A 24896-nucleotide genomic window follows, 5' to 3' on the forward strand; every position below is an offset into this window, starting at 1 on the left:
TACAAGGCAAAACTAGCTACAAGGTTATCTGCAAGTGAAAGGGAACCAGGCAGAAACACAGTTATGAAAAATGGCATGCATTACCAGAGACAGAATTGCATTTTGGGAATTGAGACTCACTTCCTACACAGATATCATTATATTTAGACACAAATTCTTCCTTAAGACACTCGTGAACATGTCTGGTGGTCCTTTTTGCAGCACAAGGGAGTTTGTACACCTCATGCACATGGAGCAGCTCAATTACCTCTGTCCTAGCAAATGCAAGGTGAATACATTTATTTTATGCAAAAATTGTTGCATATAAAAATCCACTTTAGACCTCACGTATTCTGAATTTCATGTGTGCCTAAAAAAGAAATAACCCAAAGTCTGATCCAATAAAATGTATCCATTACTAAGAGATTTTCTTTTGTGGAATGTTGTATAAGTATATAATAGCAACTTCGAAAATTCTGATCTTGCAGCTTTTAGAACAGAAACATTCTGTGGCTTTGGAGAAATTTGTCACATATTTAGCAATGAAAGCCTTAACACTGCACTGCAGACTAGTCTTCTCAAAACATCTTGGTATAGATCACATCTCCAGGCTCAGGAAAAACTACATCAACATTTTAGCCATAGGGAGATCCCCTCAAACATGACTGCCTTCTCTTCTCCCAGCCCTTTTCCAGCAGCTGAGCTCTCCTTACACCCATGACAGATGTGCAGTGTGACATTCTTTGGCCTTTTTACATGGGAGCTGGCCTTTGCCAGGTTGCATGGCTGCTTTCATGGCTGCATATCCAGAGGGAGAGCAGCATCAAGAAAGTATTACATGCAGTTGCAACTTATTTTAACAACATTGAGGCTGAAAAGCACAGAAACTTGTGACCAGAAAACTCTTTTGCTGGTCAGAAAGCTCTCTCAACTGAGCACAGCTTAGCACTGCCATTGTGTGTCCCACCATGTCTCCCTCTAGCCACATCTGTGCACAAAACAAAACAAACATATTCCAAGAGTTTCACAGTCTATTTAGATTATTTAATGAAAACAGCTTTCACAGGCAGGGTTGCCACTACAGGCTGCATGTATCATGGAATGTAACACATAAGAAAGGAAGACAAGCATATTGAAATTTGGCTTTACTCACCAAACCTGAACAAAAAGTTGCCCATTTAAATTCAAATGGAACAATGAATTGCCAGTAGCAAGCCTAAAAGCTGCAAAATGATGTAACATCAGCCAAAAGAATACACTTCCTGACTGCTTCCAAAACCAGGTGCAAGCAGAAGATGCTGAGAGCATGCTGGCAGCAATGGGCCACTGGGGAGGCAGAAAGACAGACAAAGGACACAGACTCAGAGAATTCCATGGGTTTTCCCCACCAGTCTGGTGCCCCATTACTGGGCTTTCTCCGTCAGCACAAGCAAGGCCTGGAGAAAGGAAGAGGAAATCAAACCCCCTGGGGTAGGGTTTGATAGTTCCTACTTTTAGGTGTCTGTGTTACTTTTTCAAAGCTTGCATTGGGCTTCCACTTAAAAAAGAGCCAGTGGAGAGAAGGTGATCCACTCTATCCTCAGACAGACAATGGTGATCCATGGGCTGAAGACCTCTCCAGAGGTGCCTCCCATTCTGCACTGATATAGACAGTGCCCAGAAAGCCTTGACTGCTTCCTGGTGCTACATCCCATGAAACTAAAGAGTCAGAATTGAATCCAGACTGCTATATTGTGTCTTCAAGGATATTCACTTGAGAAACAGGACCCAAATGAGAGACCTTTTCCTTATCTATGAGTTCTTCTGAACAGGGAGAACTGATTTGAGCATGAAAGGGAGAACATTAACATGACCTCATGTGTCCCTGAGAAATCTGTTAACAAATTGTCTAGGTCAAGTGTATGGTATTAAAAATATCAAACCCCGCAGCCATTTCCTATTGTTCCTAAGAGTGAACATATGCAGCCAATTACATACCACTATCATCATTTCACCAACAGAGAAGTTAATTGGTGACACCATGAGGCTAACTTCATAAAACATGGGTGTCAAATTAATCTGCCTGTATCCTAGACACTGGCAACAACTTAAGTATGCTAATAACATGTCCCAGATTTCTGTTGTCTTCATTTTCCTGTGCACCCCTTGACATGCTGAAATAGATATTTAGGCCCCTTCACTCCATTTACGTGATTCCTGAAATATTAAATCACTAACTGTTTTTAAAAGCTGTGGCCTATAGTCTGATTTGCTTTAATTTTTTTTTCTATTCTGTGCATTTCTTTTCTAAATATACCATATCTATACAGCTTTATGTTAGTAAAAGTGCCTCCCTGGACACAACACCTAAAGCAGGGTTCTGCATGAAAAGAAAAGACATCGTGTTCATTCCAACATCAGGGCAAATTTATATCTCTGAGCTATAGCATAAAGCCATCCTAAAATGAGCTTATGCCATCTTGTGGTAATTTTTCACAATATCAGGTTGCGCAGTGTGCCTCCTACTACCTATACCTACTGGCGGAGAGAGCATAGTGAAAGAATAAAGCAGATGTTTAGCACACATCGTGGCATTCTATAGCTGTCACCAGCTTTCAGTAGCATAGCTTGTGGTCTTCATATTTATTCTTTGAAAAGTTCACCATGGGCAAGATAAAGGAGTTCAATTACAGCACCAATGTACCTTTGCAATCTCCTTCATCAGCTCTCATCACTCTGGGCTAGCAGCAGAGGGATGAGCCCATGATTTTAGAAGCATCCAACCCATAAATTTCCATACATAACTACAATTATATATTGTGTTTCTCTGGCTGTGATATTTCTAGTGGTATAACACAGAGTACACATAAGTCTTTAAAGACTGCCCTGGTAACCCCAGCAACCCTGGTATCAGACTGGTTTGATCATTCCCTTGTTGTGCCTCGGCATGGCCATGAGCAGGTGACAGCCTGGGTACAATGGGAGGTCACCCTCTCCCTGGTGAGGTGCCAGTGTAAACACCCTCAGCACTGCTGTGGGTGGGACAGCACTAGCAAGCGGGACTGAACCAGTTTACACCTCCTAGGTGCTTGGTCCCTTGAGGATCCTCAGATTCTCCTTGGATCCCAGAGGATCAGGATGTCAGACTACCTGCACACCATGTGAAGTGGGTTGAGTCCTTGTAAAAGCAAGGTTCTAATCTAATGAGAAAGACTGCTACATTTCTTGCTATTTGAAATACATAGATGTCACTTTTGTACTTGAAAGAGAGTGATGCAACAATGCCTAGTGCTGATTTCAGTGCTAGTAGTTCTAATGTGTGAGCTGCACATGCTCACATTGACAAAAGTGTTCACAGATTGAGGGCAGCTCCAGTGGAAGCTGAAGATGACAATGTTCAGATGACCCCAGGTGTTTTCAGATGAAGTCAGCTGGCCAAGGGCACTGCGTACAAGGAGTTCACAGCAATCTCAGAGGCTCCTCAGTGTCAGTCACTCGTCTTCAGATTTCATTTGGGTTGCTGGAGTCACATTCATTGCTGCTTCAGATCAAGCAGCTTCCACATATGCTGGGTTCCTTTCCATATTCAGCATGCAAGGAACAGGGAAGAGCAACAGAATACATCATCCCCATTTTACCTGAGCATGCCAGGTTGGACTGCGAGCCACAAAGGCGCAACTAACAGAGACAAAAGCAGCGTCCGACTATTGCAGCGCCTTCCACACAGCTTTGTGGTGCCACCTTCAGACAAGAGCGAGGCATCCATGCCACTCCCTCGAGGAAAAGCCTATCCCATCTGCAGCTGCTCTCGAGTCCCGGACTGCCGCCCACGGTGACGGTGAGTCAAAAACACAGCCCAGCTTCAGTTACAAACTGAACTTTCTTCCCTTGCATAAAAAAGGAAAGGAAAAGCAAAAATAAACAAAAGTATCTGACCCCTTGCAGTGCTAGGTCATTAAAAGCTGTGTCAAAATCTGCAAATCCCTAAGTCATATTATTTTATTTTGGCAGAGACTTCACAGAATATCCCACCCTGAGTCTGGCTCCCGTGAGACCTTGTGGGTCCTCTTCCATTCCTATTATGGTACATTGGTCAGTAAAAACTAGTAAAAAATGAGATTAGGACTTTTAGGGAAACCTTAATATGACCTCCTGTGCAGCGATTTTACAACCATAACCAGTTAAAGGCACAGTAACTGTAGTGAAAGTAATTTGAGAAGTGCATGATGTACTGATCCAATTTGACATAATACATATCTTTTTACATAAGCCAAAATTTTCTAGCAGATGTAATCAATAGAAATAATGTGAATTAAACATTTGGCATTGGGTTTTTTTTCACCTTTGTACTTAAGATAGATGCTGACAAGGCCAATACTCGCTACTTATTGTTTATTACTCAGAAATAATGATTTTATTAACATACAGGCTCGACATTCTCAAATTACTGAGGTATCAGCTATATATTTTCTAGCCTAATGCAGTCTTTATTATTTCTGAATTTTACTATGTGTTCTAATTTATTCTTCAAGGCAAAATTTCTAAAACATCAAATCCTATTCATCTCTCACATTCTCCTGTCTTTGCTTTAACATTCTCCCAGTCTCTACCTTCCTCTTCAATATTAATCTAATAGCTTCTATGGAAATCTTTACAATTTTGATGTATTTTATTGATAGGTGCATGTAAATTTATCAGAAGTGATTGGAAGCAAAGGTATGTGGTATTAACACAATGACACATTTATCAAATATAAACTCCATAAAACAAAGTCATCTTGCAAGATACACAGAATAAAAAAACAAGACTAATTTATCCCTTAACCTAAAGTTTATACAGTGCATGAGGTCTAAATCTCCTTGTTCTCGCATATAACATGGATATAACATGACATTTTTGGTAATCTAGTAAAATCTCTTTACTTCAGCATCTTTGGGGATTTTTTTTTTTTTTTTTTTGGTTAAGACATTCAGTTTGCTTTTTGCGTTTAGTGGGGTTTTTTTTTTTGTTTGTTTGGCTTGTTTTCTGGGGGTGGGGACAGGGAGGTTGAGCAAAAATAACCAACATCTATCAGGGATTTGCTGATGTTAGACCAAACTTCTTTAAAGCCCAATCTGAGCCTCAGAATGTACCATTTTGGGGGAACAGCTTTCAGACAAAAAGCTCACATCTGTAACATACTGGGGTGTGTACAGCTCATGTGAAGGCTCTTCAGCTTTCCACAGTATTTTGGAGAGTAGATGCCCCAAAGAAACGTTCATCTGTGACATCTTAGGCCTCAATATCCTCTGTGCATCAGGGCTGTGCTGGATTTGGGGACCTGTTCATACAACCTCCAATTACTGTTAATAGTATGAACTCATAAAGGAGTTGGTTCTTTGAAAACTGTGGTGAGTTTCTTTGTCTGTTTGTACCCACAACAACAAGAATAATCAGCAGATTCTCTGAGGGGCTCTTGGTGCTGGCTCAGCACATATTGTTCCACTGATTAGAGATGGGAACTTCAAAGCTGACCTCTGATCAGCTAAGGAGGTGGCTGGGACAGGCAGAGGCATCTTTTTCTACAGCTTAGGAGATGAAGGAGAGGTGGAAAGGATGGGAAGCTGTGAGCAAGAAGATAAAAAAAAAAGCCAGAAATAACAGAAGAGGAAATAAGAGTAGAGGAAATTTTTTAAGGACTGGAAGAAAGGAAAACGTGGAGGATACACAGGAAGTATAATTTAGGAATGGCATAGATGGAAAGGCTGCTGTAGTAGGAGCTGAGGTGCTCTTTGCTGCCAGACTAACGAGGGGAGTTAAGACATCCAGTAAAGAGTAATACAGGCCAGGCACTGCTGGTCTCGATCCCCTGAAGATTTGAACTAAACTTTGCAACTTTTTTTTGTTACCAGTAGCTATAGCTGCACAGTTATGATTAAGCAATTGTACTGTGAACATTGTATGTTTGCATCTCTTTCGTAATGAGGAAAAGGGAAGACAATGCCAAGAAGAATGGGCTGTCTAGACGACAGCTGCCAGGAGTGCAGTCAGGAGAACTGAGCAGTACCTGGGGGAAAGGTAATTCCGGCAGTGGGAGACCACGACCACCTACTCAAAACCAACCCCAGACTCGGCAGGAGAGCAGAACTGCGTCTGCGGAATAATTATCATGAGAAAGGAGAGGAATGACGAGCAAATAGGGGTTTGAAAACTAATTTAAAGAAAAGTTATGTAACTTGTAACCAAGGAATGCTGGCGCCTTTGTTTGTTAAAACGTATAACTACCGTAACGTTTCGGTGACCGGGGAGCCAGCCTTTCATAGGCCACCGCCCGGCTCCCTGCTTGGCACGAACTGGAATAAAACGCGGAGAACCGCGGGAACAGCGCCTCGGTGTGTGCCTTGGTGCTGCGCACGGGTAACCAGCCCGCGTTGGCTCGGGGAGCGCATTCCAGACGCCTCCTGCCCTGGGAGGGCAGCGGGGCGGGAGCACCCCGCGCACGTGCGCCTTGTTTTGGGGGCGGGGCCGCCGGGGGGCGGGGCCGCGGCCGCGAGCTGCCGCGCCTGCGCGGCAGCGGCGCGGCACGGGCGGGGAGGTGCTGGGCGGGGCTGGGCTGAGCCGGGCCCGGGCGGCGGGGCCTGTTCGGTTCTCTCCGCCGTCAGCGCCGACCCCGGGCGGGGCGAGTAGCGAGTCAGCGGCCGCGGGGGTCACCCCTCCCGGGATGTCGAAGAGTGCTATGTCCGAAACCTACGGTAGGATCCGGGGGCGGGGTGAGGGGACCCACTCTCCCTCCTCCCCTCCGGGGGAGCGGGCCCGGGGCCAGGCAGTGCCTCCCGAGGAGCGGAGAAGGAGCCGGTGTGACGTGAGGGCTCCCCGGGCTCGGGTGGGTCCCCCTGAGCCCCCAGCGCCTGCCCCGCCCATGGCTCCCGGCCGGCCCGGCAGGAGCGCTCCGAGTTATCCCTCAGGGTGAGCAGGGAGCGGCTTGGGCGCTGCTTGCTGTGGTCCGGGGAGTCCAGCAGGAAACTTGCAGTGCGTGTCCGCTGGGAGAAGCTGCCCCTTCCTTTACTTGGAGACGGCGGGTGCTTCTGCGGTCAAGTTGAGGTTTCGGTCCTGTTGTCTTAGACGTGCAGGCGTCAGAAAGAGTTGACTGTGAGAGTGAGTTGGGGGGAAAAAGATCGATGGGTATGTTCGTGTGTCCCTGTGTTGGCATGGGTATCTGACTTCTGCTGTTAGGAAATTATGCGACGGAGTAAGTCGGAGTGCAGGCACTGACAGGGTGTGTCCAGTGCGTCGCTGGGAAGCATCAAAGAGAAGTGAGGAGTCAAAGAGGCAAGCAGAGCTGGTATTGCTGGCTAGGTGGAGGAGATAAGAAGCAACTGAATAGTATTAATTTCTTTTCTTTATAATTTTACTTGAATCTCTGCTTTGAATAGATTTCTTTTCTACCCTTTCCGTACCATACTGTTCTGTAATATTTTCCAGTATAAAGATGCTGTTGTACATATGAACATATTCTGAAGCCATGTGGTAGGTTCACATTCATAGTCCATGAGAGTAGGATCAGAAATGAATGGGGAATAATTGAATAATCAAAGCAAAATTGGACACAACAATTCTGGAAACTTTTGGAGGCTGGGATGTCCATTAGGAGTAGACCAAGTGACCCGATTGTTTCTGCTGTGCAAGTAATTTTATTTTCAATGCTGTAGTCATCAGTGCTTGATGTTCTGTCCTAGTCAGTGCTTTGGTGTACAGCAAATGCACAGAACTAAGGGGCAAAAAGAGGCAAGAATGTGGGGCAGCCCTTGAAGTGCCAACATTAGGATATCCAAACCCTGCTTCTTTTGTCCATCTGTTCTAGAAACATGTAAAAGTTACATGTAGAAACCAGAGGGGTGTGCTTTGTCCACCTAGATTTGAGTTTAAACAAGTTCTTCATGCTCTGTACTCCTGTGATCTAGAACTGGGACCACTTTGGCTATGCTTGTGGTGGTCTCTGAGCAAAAGAGTTGGTAGAAAACCAGAGATGACAGCATTTCAGTGGTGGTCCTCCTTTCATACTGTAATACTAGGTAAGCCAAATAGATGATTGGTATCTTAAACCAGAACATTGAAGCATTTTTTGCATTGTTCCAGTGATGCAGAATAGGGATAGTAAGCCCACTGGAGCTGTTGATACTTTCATATTATTTTGCTATCCAAGAAAACAAGCCCTTGAAATGGAAGCTTTGTAGATGTGGGCTGGTCCTGTATTTGTTTAATTCTTGTTTGATATATCACCTTTTGGAGTTTCCGTGTTTGTCCTATGCACACATAGGCTACAAAAAATTCCGAGCTAGAAGGCTGGAGTGTCAAGTTCTAGAGAACACAGAAGAATAAAAGCTAAGTTATAGCATAAGGTTTAACTAATGGCTCTTCAATCTCTGACCATAACAGTAGTCAGTAACTAATTTTGCAGTGTCCTGTCCACTTATGTAGCAGCCCCATTGACAGATCAAAGTTAGCAGTACCATGTGATTAAATTATGGATCTTCTGTGCTTGATAAACTCTGGATTTAATGTGCTCACTGTCCTAACAAAGAGTGGTTTGTTGCTGACCAGCTGTTACAATGGCCATGGAGGATGGGAGAAGTATTAGGTCAGTTTCCTCCTGGTGACTGAGACTAAGGATCACTGTATCCCCCTCCTGGAATCCCTGTAGCTCGTAAATCCTTAAATCATGAATTAGATTTTTCTTGTCACCTGAATTATGACCCATTCTAATTATGTAACCTCAAGCTTTTTATCCCATACAGATAGGCTCAGGAAACTGGTTGGTGTTTGGGTTGGTGTTTTTCTTCACAATGTCATTTTGCTGTCTGTCTTTCCTATGATTTTAACTGTGCTGTGGGGCTTCAATTTGTCTTTCTGTTGAAAGGGGGGTTATTTTTTCCAGTATTTTTCTCAATCCATAGGGAATAAAGAGTCTTTCCATTGGCCACTGCTGTTAATTTCATGTCTCCTGGGTTTTTTTCCTCCTTAGTTTCTTCCTCCATGTCAGATTCTGTCTTCTTTGAAGGTTTTCTGTTCATTCACTTTTCACAACTCGTTCTGTCCATTATTGAGATTCTTGTTTCTTCCCTCTTTTCAAACAAAATTCTGCAGCTTCTCAGTATTGACACTAAATTTTGCTTACAATTCATATTTTTACTCCTGCAAACCTATTACATCAGTTGTGTATCTTCTGTTCTTAGCTTTCTTATCTGTTCAATTATTTATGTGTTCAGTTCAATATCTATTTAATTCTTACATGTTCAATTTATTTCCCATACAAAGGGCCAAAACCAAACCAAACATGAATACAAGATAACTCCATGAATTTTGAGACTGGGTTTAGAAAGAACATTTTCCTGCTGCTTTGGAGAGAAAAGAGTCTTTCTTTTAGAAGAAAGACATTTAACATTGGAAACAGATCTCTTACTCATAGGAAACTCTTTTAACTCAGGTTTTCTGAGATGCAATGGCCTTTCTATGGATAATTGCCATATAACAAAACATACATGTTTTAGCTTGCTTCCCAGTGCAAAATATACATGCTTTTGTAGTAAAGACAGCCTGACAGAAAGTCACTTATTCTTAATAAATAAATGCAAAGCAACCTTTGGATTTTAAATGGTAGAAGGATGGAAGTTGTACAAGCATTGAGTAAATGCAATGTGTAAAATTCAAGTCAAATCTCTTCACTTCTTAGTTCCTTGTGTTTTTTCCACCAGCATCTACAAATCCCAATCTGGTCACATAAGTTTACCAATCTCTGTCATTGGCAGAGGCTGTACAGTCTTTCCATCCATTTGAAAATAATTCTTTTTGGTCTGGATAATTTGATTTGTCCTTTTCTCACCATGCTGTCCCACACCATTTACCTGATGATGTTTGCATTAATCACCCTGGTCTTCAGTTTGTTTCAAATCTGATTTTATTCCTTAGAGAACATAGCTCTTTTGCTTGTGAGAAAGCAGAACTTCCCTCTCTGAAGCATTCTTTTTGCAGATTGGAATAGAGCCAGGTTGATCTGTTCTACCTGTTTATCTTGTTAACTTTCTGCTAGAGAAAGGAATAAGCAGTAGGAATAGCTCCTCCTTTCATTTAGGGGCAGCATGTGCCAGTGGGAATGCATCAGAGCACTCTTTCCTCCTGCCCTGTGCCATGAATGAGAGAGTTTCCAAAGAGTCATCATTAGTGAATATAAATTCTACTCTATAGCAAGGAGTTGGGAGGACTTCAAACTGAGATTGGGGATATAATTTGGCCTCCTCCCTACCCTACTGTATTAGCAGTGTGAAGGAAACAATTTAATTCTCATTGCATTTTAAGGAGTAAACTACAGCATCTCAGAAGCTGTTTGACTATTTCTTCTGCTGGAGCAGACCTCAGTCAAAGGAGGAGGTTGGATGTCTGGGGGTGGTTGCCATATCAGCCATCTGTTTTTGCTGGTGCTCGAGTCAAAGCCCACAATTGTCTCTATTCTCCTTTCCCCTCAGCTCATACTGCACCACCACCCCCAAAAGAAAAAAACAAACACAAAAAACATGATGTAATTTATGTCGTTTAACAGCTTGTTCTGCTGGTCCATCTTTAGGGTGAAGCCACAATTTTACCTTTTTGCCTGTGCTAGAAAATGTTTTATTTCCTGCACCCCCTACCCTGTTTGGGATCAGGTGATGCATGTAGCTCTCAGAGGAGAGTAAGCTGATTCTTTCTAATATCTTATTTCCTTAAACAGCCATGCTATGCTGCGTTTCATCTCCTAATGATTTCTGTAGTGTATATTTTGTAACCTTTTTTTCCTTTAGCACAGAGTTCAGTTTTGATCCTAAATCACTTCTGTATAAAGACGATCTTATTTAAAGGCAAAGTGCTTTAACTTTTCTAGACCTTTTCAGTAGCCAGCATGGCAGCAAGCATTTGTAACATCTGAATGATGTTGCTTTTCAGCTTTTCTATGAAGAAGGAACAAGAGCATTCAAAAGAAAAGTTTCTCTAGGGTGACAGCATTAGCAACTGACTGGAATGCTGGAGCTCTGAGCTGCTTTGTCAATTGGAAAAAAAAGGAGATAAAAAAAAAGCTATGAAATGAAGTGAACTAACTCCTCTGGGAAGAGGACACCAAAACCAAAAACTGGAGCAATTAAGCAGTAGTGCAAACACTGGAATATGAGTTGCATTTGCTGAAGTTGCTAAGAATGAATATATAAAGTTTGAGTCCACAGTGATGGTCTAAAAGAAGCTGTTTGCCCTGTCTCATTTGATCTCACAGTGCTTCCAAACTGTGCTAAATTTTACATACATTTGTACAGCTTAAAGAGAAAACATTTCATGTCCTAAATCATGTGCTAAAATAAGTAATAAAAATGTAGTTGATGTGGTACTTGTTATCATACAGAATGACATTATAAGAAAGAAGTTGCAGAATAAATAACAAGATGAAAAATTGTCACTATAGGACACTAGAAAACACAATGCAGGCCTCTGCTCTTGTGAAGGTAAAAAAGGAAGTTTATTTCTGACTCCAACATTTATAGTTTTCCAAAGGTGCCAGTGGATTGGAGGGTGAAAGTGCCACTTCTCCAACAACACTGGACAAACTACCAGTCCATCAAATTTCTCCTCCTCTATGAAGGAATGCAAAAACAATAAGTTATTTATGGAAAGTTGTGTGAGAAAGTTTGCTACAAGAATGTAAACTTAGAAGGCTTTAGAAAATCTTTAAAAATCAGGGCGACAAAAAATGTTCTCTTTGTTCTTACCTGGTATTACCTTATTTGTTAATAGGCTAGGCTGTGAACTTAAAACAAATCTTGGTATTTTTAACATTTGGTATTGGCAAAGCCTTTTTCTTGTCCTTCTTTGCAGTTGATTAAATATGCAGAGTATTCCATATTTCCTGAACCATGTTATCCAGTGCTCATGGATAAACTGATAACATAAGTCTAAAAGTATTTTGTTAGTTTGAATAATTTACATAAAATTTGAATTTAAAAGGATAGAAGCATGGTTATATTTATGAAGGTAACAGTGTCTTTAAGTCTACATGTGTTTGGAAACATTGCTGCCTTTGGTGCAAAATGGTTTTAAAATTTTCGTTAGGTGGCTGACATTTTCATTTTATGAAGTGGACTAAAACACATTTCTCTTAGTTTGTTGGAATAAAATACATTTCTCTTATTTTCATACTGTGGAAAAAGTTGAATTGTGACTAGTTTCAAGTTTCATCTTAAAAAGCCTATTTGCTATTTTGTCAGATTATTTTTTTTTTTTTTTTGTCTACTAAGTAAGCAGGCATTGAACTGCCATCTAAGTGATTTATTTGTAGGAGAGAGTCTCTTTTAAATTTGTCAGGCACAGTAGAATCTGGATAGAAATTAGGAGTCTATTATGAAGTGCTGCTAAAATATATTATCAATTTAAAGACATTAATATAAAATCCCCAAATAGCACTGTTGCTTTCAGAGCAAAATATAAAGCACCTCAATTTAAAACACCTTGGGGAAAAATACACTGCTGCTCTGATGCTCCTCCAGATCAGTGACTGGCAGCGACATGGCTGTCTCAAGGCCTGACTTTGTCTTATCCTCACACTATCTGCATTTCATGCTAACAGTGAAGACTTGATAGAGTGAAGGGTTCTCAGCTTCAGCGTGCTTTGCAGTTGAGATGACATGAAGGGCCTTTCTTTACAGGAGTTAACAAATTTTTCACAACCTGAACGAAAATCCTTTTTGTAATTTTTTTTTTTTAATCCAGAAAGCATGAGCAGCTGGGTGGGGGTGTGACAAATGAAAGGATTTTGGAATAGAAAGTCTTGAGCATGTAAATGATCATATTTGTGAGCAAGAAACAGCAGTCTTCTGAGAAGAGTAAAATTCAGAATCTATTCTGAGCCTGTTACAGCATTTGAAACAAGAAGGGCAGAATGTATAAAAACAAAAATCCTTAGTAAAACATTACCTCATTTTAAATATTAATAAAATCCAGAAGACAGGTGAAGACAAAGAACGGTATTCATTTCCAGGACTCACAGCCCTGTCTTTTTAACAGTGGGAATCTTCTTAGCCTTTGAGAAACTTGCTTGTTCCTTTTGCCATTGCTAGGGACTGTTTATGATATACCATAACAAGAACTCCTTCATGAAATGGAATGAGTACATAGACCTCTTAAATTTGATTTTTGAAACTAAGTACTCAAACGAGGTCCTGGTAGAGGATTTTATCAGTTCTTTGACTTACTGAGCATAATTTAGTCCTCTTTTTATTCTGCCATACCCTGGGCCAATATCCATGTAGCCCACATGACAGCTTTGAACACTCTTAACAAAACTAATGTTTTTATTTTTGTTGATATTGCAAACTAAGTAATTTTCCTTGCATGCTTACCAGATGTCTTCTGGAGTCCTGCTCTGTTTCTTAGAGAAACTGTGCACTAAAGAATAAAAAATCTGCTGCTAGTAGAAAAATAAATAGGGAATCTTGCATGAGCTGTAAATGTTGCTTTGGTGGCAGTATATTAGGGGAAGCAGTTGTAAGCTTTTTAATCAGTTTATCATTTTTGAGAGGTATAAGACAGGGAAGCTTTCTTCGGTCTTTAGCAAAACTGAAATCAGATTTGTGGTGGTAGCATTAAAGTGTTTTATGTAACTATTGAAACAATAGAAAAAGGCCATAAATCTTGAAAATGTGTATTACCAAAGAACATTGATATAAATGGCTCATAAATAGGTAACAGAAATACATGTATATTAATTTAACATGTGGAAGAAATGTGAAACTAGGCATCCCAGAAAAAAATTATTTCTTCCCTGTAAATTTTGCAGAGAAATACTGTGGTTGTCCCAGCTGTACAAGGATTAAAAACAAAGTTATGAATATTAAACTGTTAATAGAGAAGTTTAAATTAATGTATATTTTAATCCCCCCCTACCCAAAAAAAACCCCACCAAAAAAAAATCACAACCACTCCTCTCTAGAATTGTAGATTTTAAGAAGTGTTATCATTGTATATTTGTGTTGACTATAGTTAATTGCTTACACACTCTTAAAACACATTACTGGAATACAAGCCAACCATTTAGGTGTGGTTGAGCCTATTTTAACTGAACTCAGATTCAGCTATTTCTACTTTGTTTTGTCTTTCTTGCCTCTCCATAAAGAAGAATTCTTAGTTCTTGCTGTGTAACATCACTATTGCAGACACTGGATAATTCTTCAGATTTATTGCTATTTTGCTAATTTTGTCATCTATTCCCTTCTCTTTGAAATAACAGCTACAAGAAAATAGCTGGCTTGTGAGTTGATCTTGTCACAAAAATGTGAGTCCATACTAAAATTTAGCTTTTTTTTTTTCTTTCAATCTTCAGATTTCCTGTTTAAGTTCTTGGTCATAGGAAATGCTGGAACTGGAAAATCCTGTTTGCTACACCAATTTATTGAAAAGAAATGTAAGTACATATGAAGGACAGTAAGAGTTCTCCACTGCCTTGTATCAGAGGTAAAGGCTCTGTCTACATTGGTAGGGTACCTATCATTGGTAGGGAAGCTTCCCTAATTCTCTTATTTCTGTAGGTGAGGATTTTAGTAATTTAGGATTTAGATTATGTTCAGAATCATGCTGTAAATTCTTATTGCTCACTGTTTGTCTTTAGATTAAAGCCTAATATGGAGCATTACTCTCTGTTATTCTCAAAAAAATATAACAAGATGTTGGTGAAAGTACAGACTTAATTTCTGTGAGAGGTGTAATTGGCAGCTGCAAGATTCCCTGGATATATAGTAGAGACTTGGATCTTTTAGAAAAAATAATGAAAGAAAAGCTGAATTGCTTGAGTAGATTTAGAAAGCATGCAGCATCTTTCAAAATAAATAGTAACTCTGTTTTCTTTGTTAAGGACTGTGGTCTATGATAAATACTGATAAAGACTCAATTGTGAATGTTATTCAGAGATAAACAGCATAAGAGAAAAATTCCTGTTGGATTGTACATTTGGCATCAAGATTAAACAAAAATAATATGCATTTAGAAACCTTTGTAAATCTAAGGTCACTGGTGTCTTTCTCAACCAAACAGTAATTCACCTTGTCTCTTGAGGAATGTTTAAGGATAATGATATGTAAGCACTAGGAACATGGCTTGATTCTGAGTGAATTTGAAACAAGCCCTTGCTTCTAGTATGAGAAGCTGTAAATTGCTGAGATTCTGTGATATCAAGAGCATACATAGAGCAAGTATCTTAACTTTGTGCATTAAAGAAGAATTGTCTCTTGCATATTCATGGTCAAGACTGTGTGCATTCTCATTAATTTTAATTTTAAATGGCATCAAAGTATTAGAAAACACAGTTGGAAAAAAGTGTACAAGAAGTATTTTGCCACTTATTAAAGTGAACTGGAAATTATTTAAAGCAGGCCTTTCTAGTAGCAAGTTTGAATTGACTAAACTGTCAAAAAATTGTAAGAACATTCATTTCTGTGTGGTGGCAGTGATCTTACAAGCTGCACTGAATTTGATGGTTCAGGAAGTTTGTAATTTGAACACTGAGGAGTTTTTGATAATATCTAAATTGTTTTATGTAAAACCTATTCACTCTAAATATTCTTCAAAAAAGGTTTGTTTTCTTTATTTTTTCATAGTCAAAGATGACTCAAATCATACTATAGGAGTGGAATTCGGTTCAAAGATCATAAATGTTGGTGGTAAATATGTAAAATTGCAGATATGGGATACAGCAGGTCAAGAGCGGTTCAGGTATGCTTTTCAGCCATGTTATTAAGTGTTATTACAATTGCTGCTGTGAGTGGTGGATGTTATTTATCTCTGCTTGAAAGCAGGCAAAGCTTTTTGGTCAGTGGAATTGTTTGTCTACTTTCATATTAAACTTCCAATGTGGAAACAGTGACACAGATCCATTGATTTCAGTAGTGCAGTGTTGCCTTGCAGGGTCTGAGTTTCTGCCCTTTCTTTCATTGGGTATTTTCTGTTAAGGTATATGAGTGGAGTAGGTGGCTAAAATCTTGCTCACCAGCCAAATTCGTAATTAACTGTTTTAACTAAGAGTATGCACTTAACTCTATGTTTAGGAGACCTTCTATTGGTTGGAATAAGTAAATGTTAGGAAGCTCTAAGCTGTTCAAAATCTGCATGAAAGCAATTGCACAGTATAATTATTTACCATTTTATTAGAGAAGAAAAAAATCAGTCAAATTCATTGGGGTAAATACATTTCTGGAAAGACTGAGATATCTTAAGTTTCTTAGAGAAAAAACAATCAGTTTGTCAGCTTATAACAATCAGTGTCCTTTTAATGCTGTATTTTAAGTGTTCTACATCTGAGGCATAGATAAAAATCTAAGAAAAAGGCATAGTAAAAATCTAATGGATTCCTGGGTACATTCACCATCAAATAGGACATGAATTTTTTTTCATATATTTGGGGGAGGGGGGCAGATTGAGTGTGTGTCTGAGGTCTCTGTTTTGGGAGAGGAGTTGGTTAACAGAGGTGAGTGTGATGGTAGAAGCCTGATAGAAGACATTAACTGGATTGCTGCCCAAAACTCAGACAAGTCCTTTGGATATACTTCTGACTAAATAAAGCTGGGCTGTGATATATAGTCTTCATTAATGAGGTCTCTTCAGTGTGTTGACCAGATATCAGTCTCCAGTTCTATATCTGGTCATGTATTATGGTGATTTGTGTACCTTCAGCACCATGTGGGTCATAATGGACTCTGAGAATCCTCGTACAGCTATATTTAATCGAAGTGCTTCATCAAAATCCTGATTGTAATTAGTCTGCTGCTGCACAGCTGATAACATTGTGTAAAAAGCACATTTTGTTTTAAATATGTAAATAAGAATTCTGTTTCATAATACAGATTGTGTTATATTAACCCAGATTTAAACAGTGAAGGCACCACAGAAATGAGCATTTGTAATTCTATTTCAGGTCTGTAACAAGGAGTTACTACAGAGGGGCTGCAGGTGCTTTGCTTGTCTATGATATAACCAGGTAAGAAAGCCAGCAACTCCTTTCCTCATAGACTGCCTGATCCAATTAATGCACAATGGTTCCTCCCCAAGTACTTAATGCTATAATCGAGATTGGACAGAAAGAAAAGAAAGTATAAGAAGTACTTCTGTTTCAGTGTGTATGTAAGCTTTGGAACTTGCTTACATGAGATATTGCGAATGTCAGATGTGAGCAATCCTAAAGAGTTACACAAATTTGTGGGGATTAGCCCTCCACTGGTCTAATAATGGTGGACTACATGCAGCCACTGGCTCAGCAAGCCCTGCCACAGAAACAAGCGTGGACTTCAGCCACCCTTAACCAAGATGGTGCACCCTTTCTTGTGGAAACTGCTGATCATGGATCAGCAGTTCATCTCTGCATCTTTCAATAAAAGCCAATAAAACTCCTTACCATTACATGTGTTCACATTCTTCCTGCCACCATTGACTGATATTTGTCATATAAGTTTTGGGTTGGTTAATGGTGGTTCACTAGGTTGTTGCTTGTTGTTCTGTGAGTGAAGGGTTCTCTCAGCAAGCTTCGAAATCTGTGTTCTGCTTAAGGTCAGCTGGAATCATCTGTCAGTCTTACTGCTTTCTTCCTGACCACTGCTACAATGGCAAGTGGTGTGTGCAGGGTGACTGCCTGCAGTGTAGGTCCTGACACCTGTGTGAAAGTTCAGGCATGCACATCTACGCAAGCCTTGTATATTCTTACAATCCCACTGGTAATTTAAGTGTCATTGAATTCCAAGTGGAATAATATCTCATTCTGTTGTCCCAAAATGTCATATAAAAGGTTAAAATTAGATAAGAGCTTAAAATTTTAGCTTTTCACATTAACACAGTATTTTATAATTGTGTTTATATATTGTGAATAATTCAATTTTGATTTTTAAAAACTCAAGCTTTTCAATGGTTTCATGAAGGAATTTGATACTCTTCCCAGTTCATCACTGGCACACTGAGATGTGTAGGTGCCTTGCCTGACTACCAGCATTTTGTTTGCCACAAACACAGATTTGCTGTCTGAGTTTTGTTTCGGTGATCTGTTCATGAGAAATGAGTGTGTCCTAATAAAGAATTTCATTTCCTGCACAGCCGGGAAACCTACAATGCACTTACTAATTGGTTGACGGATGCAAGAATGTTAGCAAGTCAAAATATTGTGATAATACTGTGTGGAAACAAAAAGGATCTTGATGCAGATCGTGAAGTCACTTTTTTAGAAGCATCCCGGTTTGCACAGGAAAATGGTAAGTAATACAAAAACCTTGATGTAGCATTCAAAGATGCGTAGTCCTTCAGATCATTTACATTTTTGTGCAGTTAGGCTGTACTTTGTACCCTGTCTACAGAAAAGAGTTCTATCAGTACCTGAGGCCCAGAGAGGCAGTGCTTGCAGTGAAAACTACAGGTACTACTTCAGTCTCATTACCAGTGGTTCTTCTACTCAAAGCTGCTCCTTTAAGAATACCCTCTGTATCGAGGTATATTCTGTAGGAAATGGAATACCACTTCAGGTATTGCCTTGTCTTCAAACAGCTGTAGATAACACACAAAGTTGTATGGGGTCTGCTGAAGTTTGAAGCAATGAGTTTTACTCATTGAAAACTGAGTTCAGTGCAGGGCGTGGATCCAGACAACAGTTACCTGGTCTGTAGTATTCAGAATTTCCAGTCTGAGGACATGATTCTGCATCAGCTAAAGCCAGTCTTGGTCTGAGCTTCTTCTGTGCTGCAGTCCTGCCATCAGTAAAATTTGGTTTTGCTTTTATAAATCAATTAGTTTTTTCTACCAGCTCTGGTTACTGGCTTTGCTTTTGCATGTAACCTCCATTAATGGGAAACTATGAAGTTTGGTTTCAAGCGTAGGTTTGCATGCACAGCCCAGGTTATTTTTGTGCTCCAGCTCTCTAGGGTGCCTGAGTAAATTTTAGAGGATGTTTTTTGTGGTTTTGCCATCAAAAGTTTTTCTGGACCATGCTTTTTGACTGTAGATCTCTGTACAAATATTTTTATTGCTCCTGGCTTTAATGTTTTGAATTACTATACCTGCTATTCCAGACTTGTTTTGAGGATTTTTTTTTTGGTGTCAAATGTAGAGCTGATGTTCTTGGAAACAAGTGCTCTAACGGGGGAAAATGTTGAAGAGGCCTTTGTACAGTGTGCAAGGAAAATACTCAATAAAATTGAATCAGGTAAATTAAGCTTTATATTTATAAAATCTTTTATTTTATCTGAAAATGAATAAAAGTGCACATGGAAATATCACCATTCAAAGTCCTCTAATAGAATTAAAGCAAAAAACCCCAAAATTTCATTTTGGTAAAATAACCTATTTGTTTAAAATAACCTATTTGTTTTCTAGGTGTTTCTCTTATGCTTTAAAAGGAATGGATGTCTAAGTGAGATCTGTATTCCAAAAAGGGGTGGTGGTATCAATTGTGGGTGATGTTTACCTTAACATCAGGTCTGAGTGTAGGTTAGACCTCTTTATCTTAAGTCAGGTCTGAGTGTAGGTTCTGTGGGTTGCTGCATCCCTACAAATACCAAGCCTGATTTCAGAGTTTTTATAGTCCAGAATAAAAACCTAATATCAGGGCAGTCATAACTTAAATTCTGCTTCTCATATGTAATAGGAAATACAGTCAAGATAGTATGAACAGTAATACTAAAAATATCAGGGATGTTTCTAGCAACTATTTCTCTGAAGTGACCTCTGCCTCTCAGTTGAAATCATTTTTACTTTTGCAGATCTAGAAATATACCAGAACCTTCTCAACACAAGGGGCAGGTTTCTGCTGGAGACAGGCTCCTGTGTGTTAGATATCATTACAGCTATTTTGCATTCCAGTTTTTCTTTTTTTCTAGCTGCTTGATATCTTAAAAGTTTTAAGTATTGGCCATATTGAAAAGTCTGTCTCAGATTCTAATTACACATTTCCAATGCCAAACACATATTTTTAGATTAAAATAATATGATATGTTCAGAGGAATTTTCTGATTACTGCATCAAATCAATGCCAAACAGCAGCTTTCATTTTTAAGCAAACAAAAAGAACCTAAACAAACCCAAAACTTAAATGAAAAAGGAAAGTATAGCTAGTTTTTCACAATACTGTAGTTTGATGACTGCTTTAAAGAGGCACTGCCACCACAGAATTACGTCTTATTTTCTGTGAACTGCTCCTGGCGTTTTTCTGTCAGCACACATCCACTGAATCATGCAAAAATGGACACTGTAAGGATCTTATGGTGGTCTCTCTTGGCCAGACCACCACCCAGCCATAAGAACAGTTATGAAGACACAGGGTATGAAGTAGGCAGAAGTGGATATAAGAAGTTGGAAAGGTTGATCATTTTCCCTGGGGAGCAGTTCTTTTCAGAATCCTTCTATCAGATTGATCCATTTTTTGTTTGGCTTGGTATCTGCAGTACTATTTTCTTTGCTATGAGCCTCTGAAAGCTGGAAGTTTTTAACTGTATTCACAGAAGACATTTTAGACCTTTCTTTTGCTCAAGGTAGTGCAAATGCATTTCTTGTTTGCAGCCTGAGACAGATTGCTTTGTCATCATGGTCAAGGGCATATGGTTAAATTAGAGGAGAAAATTATTCAGGTTTGAAATTGCCTAAAAGCAGACAGAATTGAGATAATCTCTCCATAAATAGATTAGAATATAATTATGCTTTTTCTTTAATGTTAATGTTTAATTTAGAATGTATTATTCGCACATGATCTATGTTCTTGTGACCATTTTGTTTCTCATCAGGAGAATTGGATCCAGAGAGAATGGGCTCAGGTATTCAGTATGGAGATGCTGCCTTGAGACAGCTGAGATCACCACGCAGAGCACAAGCACAAAGTGCTCAAGAATGTGGGTGTTAGAGAAACAAAACACAAAACCCCAAATACTTAATTTAGATACAGAAGGTAAGGCTACAAAACTCTTGGGGTGGTGGGCAAACTAGCATACTTCATAAATGTGCTGTATTGGGTGCTTGGCTTTTTCACAGTTGGCCTGTAAAGTTACAGAGAGTCTGTTGAAACAATGCAAAGTGGAATGGATTGATGTTTTTATACTTTGTTTTTTTTTACTCTCATCTTCTGGGAAGACTAGAGCTCTTACTGAAGTATTTCTAAATCTTAGCTTAATCTGAGTAATGCTGGGGAAAACATTTTAAAACGCTCTATTCCTGAAATGCATTATAGGCCTAATAGCTGCCTAATGCACTGCAGAGAAAGTGAATCAGTTCTGTTGCATTGGGAACAAACATTAGTAGAAGTAAGCATTCACAGAATATATGGTACAGTATCTTGTCCTAAGATATTATAAAATCTTTTCTGAAAATGAGGCTTAAACACTGAGACTCAAAAATTAAAGACAACACTGAATTTCAAACTTCCACTGACTTTTGTCCCTACCTAAAAGCAGCCTGAAGTTATTCTGCTGTTAGCAGAAATGTAAACAAGAGAATAGTAGTTATTTGCTGCTTAAGCAGTGTTGTCATCTAAAGTAGTTCATCTGGGGCTATTGCATCCTAGGAAACAGGTGTGCAGTGTTCTAAAGTTCTTCCAAAGATGTTCAGAGAAAGTGAGGAAAGAATTTTTCCCTTTAGGAGAAGAGACATAAGTCTCTTAGGAGAAGAGGCATAAATCACATAAACTCCTAAGAACAGCTCTGTGGTTAGTCTTTCTTATGTTTAGAAGACAGTTGTCCTTAAGACACTTCTTAATAGTCACTGGATTTTACATAACTCCTTGCAGTATTCAGTGGCTCTTAGTACAGTCCTTTCTCCCTGTGTAGTTAATTATTCTGCTATAATTAATCATTATTTCACTAGTACTAGGACAGTGATATCAAATAAATACTGCAGGCATAGTTCCTGCATCACTTTTACTGTATTCATTCATCAGCTTGAGCAGTGCACACAGCAAAAGCTTTATGGAACATTAAATAAGGCAGCACATAATTCTACATTCTCATATTTTTTCCTGTGTTCTAGGAGCTTAGCTCCCAATTAAAACCCAGAATTTTAAATAATGAATCCTTGAACTGCTTTCCTCTTACAAAATTCCATTTTTCAACTAAGAGATTGCTAGAAAAGGGCTTTAATTTTGTTCAGCTTTGGTATGGCTCTACAGAAATGAAAATTCACTGATCTTATTTCAAGAGTCAGTTTTCAGATTGATCAGATATGGGTAATTAATAGAGTTCTTATGTATTTTATAGCTGTACTTGCAAATGGTGTTTGAAGAAACAGAAAAGCTTGGAGGCTATGCAGTTTTTAAAAGCATCTTTCCACTATCTACAAGCAGAGCAGACCACTGATAGAAAGGTATCCTGTGGTAGGGGGCAGGTATGTGAACAACACACAAGTCTGCAAAATGAACTGGATGGTTTGATGGACAATATTAAGGCTCATACCTGTATGTAAATGTTTTCCATTACCTATTTTTGTTTTTTCACCTCTAGTTTAAGGCATTGCAATGTACTGTAAATAATGTAACAGTAAATTTACAAAGCATGGTATACTTATGTATGCTATTAGAATGTTGCACTATAAGCAGTTTAATATTTTATTTTTTTATCATATAAACAAATTTAACTGAGATAGGCTTTGTCACATTTGTTTGTTGCACAATAGTTTGTATTTACAACCTGAATTACAAAACCACTGGCAACTGTCAGTGAGAGGTTGTTGGTTTATTTTTTCCTACTGTTTGCCACCTTCTAAAAAGTTGTTGACAGGATCAATTCTTAATGTGTGGTTATGACCCATACTTCTGTATCCTGATACATCAAGTTGGAAAAGGCAAGTTAAAGCACAAGAGCAGAGCAAGAATGCTACACTGAGCTATACCATCTTTCATGAAATTAGAGTTCTGTTTATTCCTTTTGTCCTGACATTTTTGGTTCAAACAGATGCTTACCTGAAAAGTATGCACCTCAGTTTGTTTCTGAATTAAATGGAATTAAGCATGCTTTGTACTTGAAAAGCCTGGGTTTAGGTTTAAAAAGGCTGTTGGGGTCCAAAAACTTTCATGTTGTGTCACTTCTCTGATTGTATTTAGGATTGGATTTGTTACAGAACCAATAATTATTCCCAATGGTATTATCTTCCTCATAAGAGTGTGAAGTATTTTTTGAAGCAGCATAACATTTTCAAGAACATCAGAGAACTCCAAAGAAACTTACCTGTCTTATCCTCACTCAGTTTGGCTTTCAGAACTGCAAGTCCTCGGGAGCAGGAAGTTGGATGGAGCTGTCTCCTCCACCAGTCCAAATAGCCAGTTATTAATTGGGATGCCTTTTCCACCAGAGCTGAGGAGGGTGTTGGTGCCAAAACCCCAAACAGTTCTGGAATGCTGGGAAAAGATGAGGTACTGGGTGGTCTATTCCACAACCCAATCAGGTTTCTTGGCACACTGACTAGAGCTGAGCACTGACATGGCACAAGCAGAGCTGAAGGTTGCTCTCCTGTCACTGTTAGAGTGATGGAAGGGGTGTTGGCTATTGATCAAAACCTCTTTCCCTTATTAGAGTAGCAGTTGAAAGGAGCAGAGGACCATTGTTTATAAATACAAATTTCAGGGGTTTCACAGGGATTTTCTTCTACTTCTTTCTGTCCCTTTTACACACAAGGCCTCTTTTATACTTTGTTCTTATGATCATTTTGGTCAAGTGTCTCTGGTTTAAAAAGCAGTAAGCAGTTTTATTCTTTCAGTAACTGTCTTAAAGCTGTCCCTTTCCTCCCTGGAAGGAAAGACTACTGTCATTATAATGAGTTTGGACATGTTTTTACCATTTTTTAATGTATACTCCTCACTGTATACACATTAAGCTGGTTAATGTGCATGTTTTGGAGTATCTCAACCTTTTATGCTGCATATCTTGCTGACATTCTAAAAAGAAATTTTCTAAAATTGTAACTCCTTAGAGAAATACTGTTGGGAGCAATAGCTCTCAGCAGTGCAAACTCTATTGTTTACTATTGCTCCTCTGAGAGTTTTATTTCTAAAAATAAACATCATGCCAATATCAGCCCTGGAGTATATTTCAAGCTTTGGCATTATAGTTGACACCTAGCTCACCTGAACAGTAAGTCATAAATAGGTTATGTATGTTTTCAGGGTAAAATTCTTACTTTACCAAAGCAAGATAGGTGGGAGTTTTACATGAAATACCATCAGGTACCTACATCTGAGGTTTCATTGGATGCAAAGCTTTAGCTGTTCAGCCCATTAAGAGATTTAAATGTCTTATTAAAGCCTGTGTCTTGTCTTTTAATGAGTCTGTTGGCCTACACTACTTCATTTAATGCTTGTATCTAGCACCAAATGAAGAATCTTCCTTGATTTTCTTCCAGCAAATCCTGTGTACTTCTACAAGCATTATCTGTTAAGTGAAGTCAATAACATGACTGACTGGCAACTCACATAGAATTCACAGTTGCCTCATCTTATCCTTTCTTTGTATTCAAATGGGTATTGCAGTATGGCTCAAGTGTTCCCTTAAGACCTGTAAAAAGTGAATGCCATAGAAAAACCTGATTAGTCTGTACACCTCATTTCCATTATATTTTATATGCTGGAAGAATTAACACTATAAAAATCTCAAGAAATACATTGTAAATCCTCAGTAAAAATAGTCTCATTCATTTACTGAAGAACCCATGGCATAGAGAACTTCAGTGTAGCCAGCTTTTAAAAGCTTATTTTTTCCTGTTTGCATGAGTATGCCTGTTCATAGTGATACAGCTTGCTGTTTTCTCTGTTATCCTTTTTCCTCCAAAGCATTAACATTTATATTCTCAAAGGCATAGCATTTAAGATAGCTAGTACAGCTGGGTTTTTTTCTTATCATAGTAGGGCAAAAACAGTGATTCAGGTTGGGAAAGGATGTTAAGAATCTCTA

The 24896-nt window shown here is 39.0% G+C and overlaps 1 protein-coding gene across 2 annotated transcripts; it reads left to right on the plus strand.

Annotated features, from left to right (window-relative positions):
- The first annotated feature begins 6533 nt into the window (after positions 1 to 6533).
- RAB4A (RAB4A, member RAS oncogene family) lies at positions 6534 to 22497 on the plus strand. 2 transcript variants are annotated; one of them, XM_053973248.1, is made up of 8 exons: positions 6534 to 6689; positions 14330 to 14410; positions 15600 to 15714; positions 16913 to 16975; positions 18079 to 18233; positions 19082 to 19177; positions 20751 to 20911; positions 22212 to 22497. In XM_053973248.1, exons 1-7 carry the CDS (start codon positions 6659 to 6661, stop codon positions 20864 to 20866), a joined length of 657 nt encoding a protein of 218 aa, XP_053829223.1. In that variant the 5' UTR covers positions 6534 to 6658; the 3' UTR covers positions 20867 to 20911; positions 22212 to 22497. The 2 variants fall into 2 exon arrangements, with proteins under 2 accessions (XP_053829223.1, XP_053829224.1); XM_053973249.1 differs by lacking the exon at positions 19082 to 19177.
- Positions 22498 to 24896: the final 2399 nt, after the last annotated feature.

Source organism: Vidua macroura, chromosome 3 (genome assembly GCF_024509145.1).
Source record: "Vidua macroura isolate BioBank_ID:100142 chromosome 3, ASM2450914v1, whole genome shotgun sequence".
NCBI classification, from domain to species: Eukaryota; Metazoa; Chordata; class Aves; order Passeriformes; family Viduidae; genus Vidua; species Vidua macroura.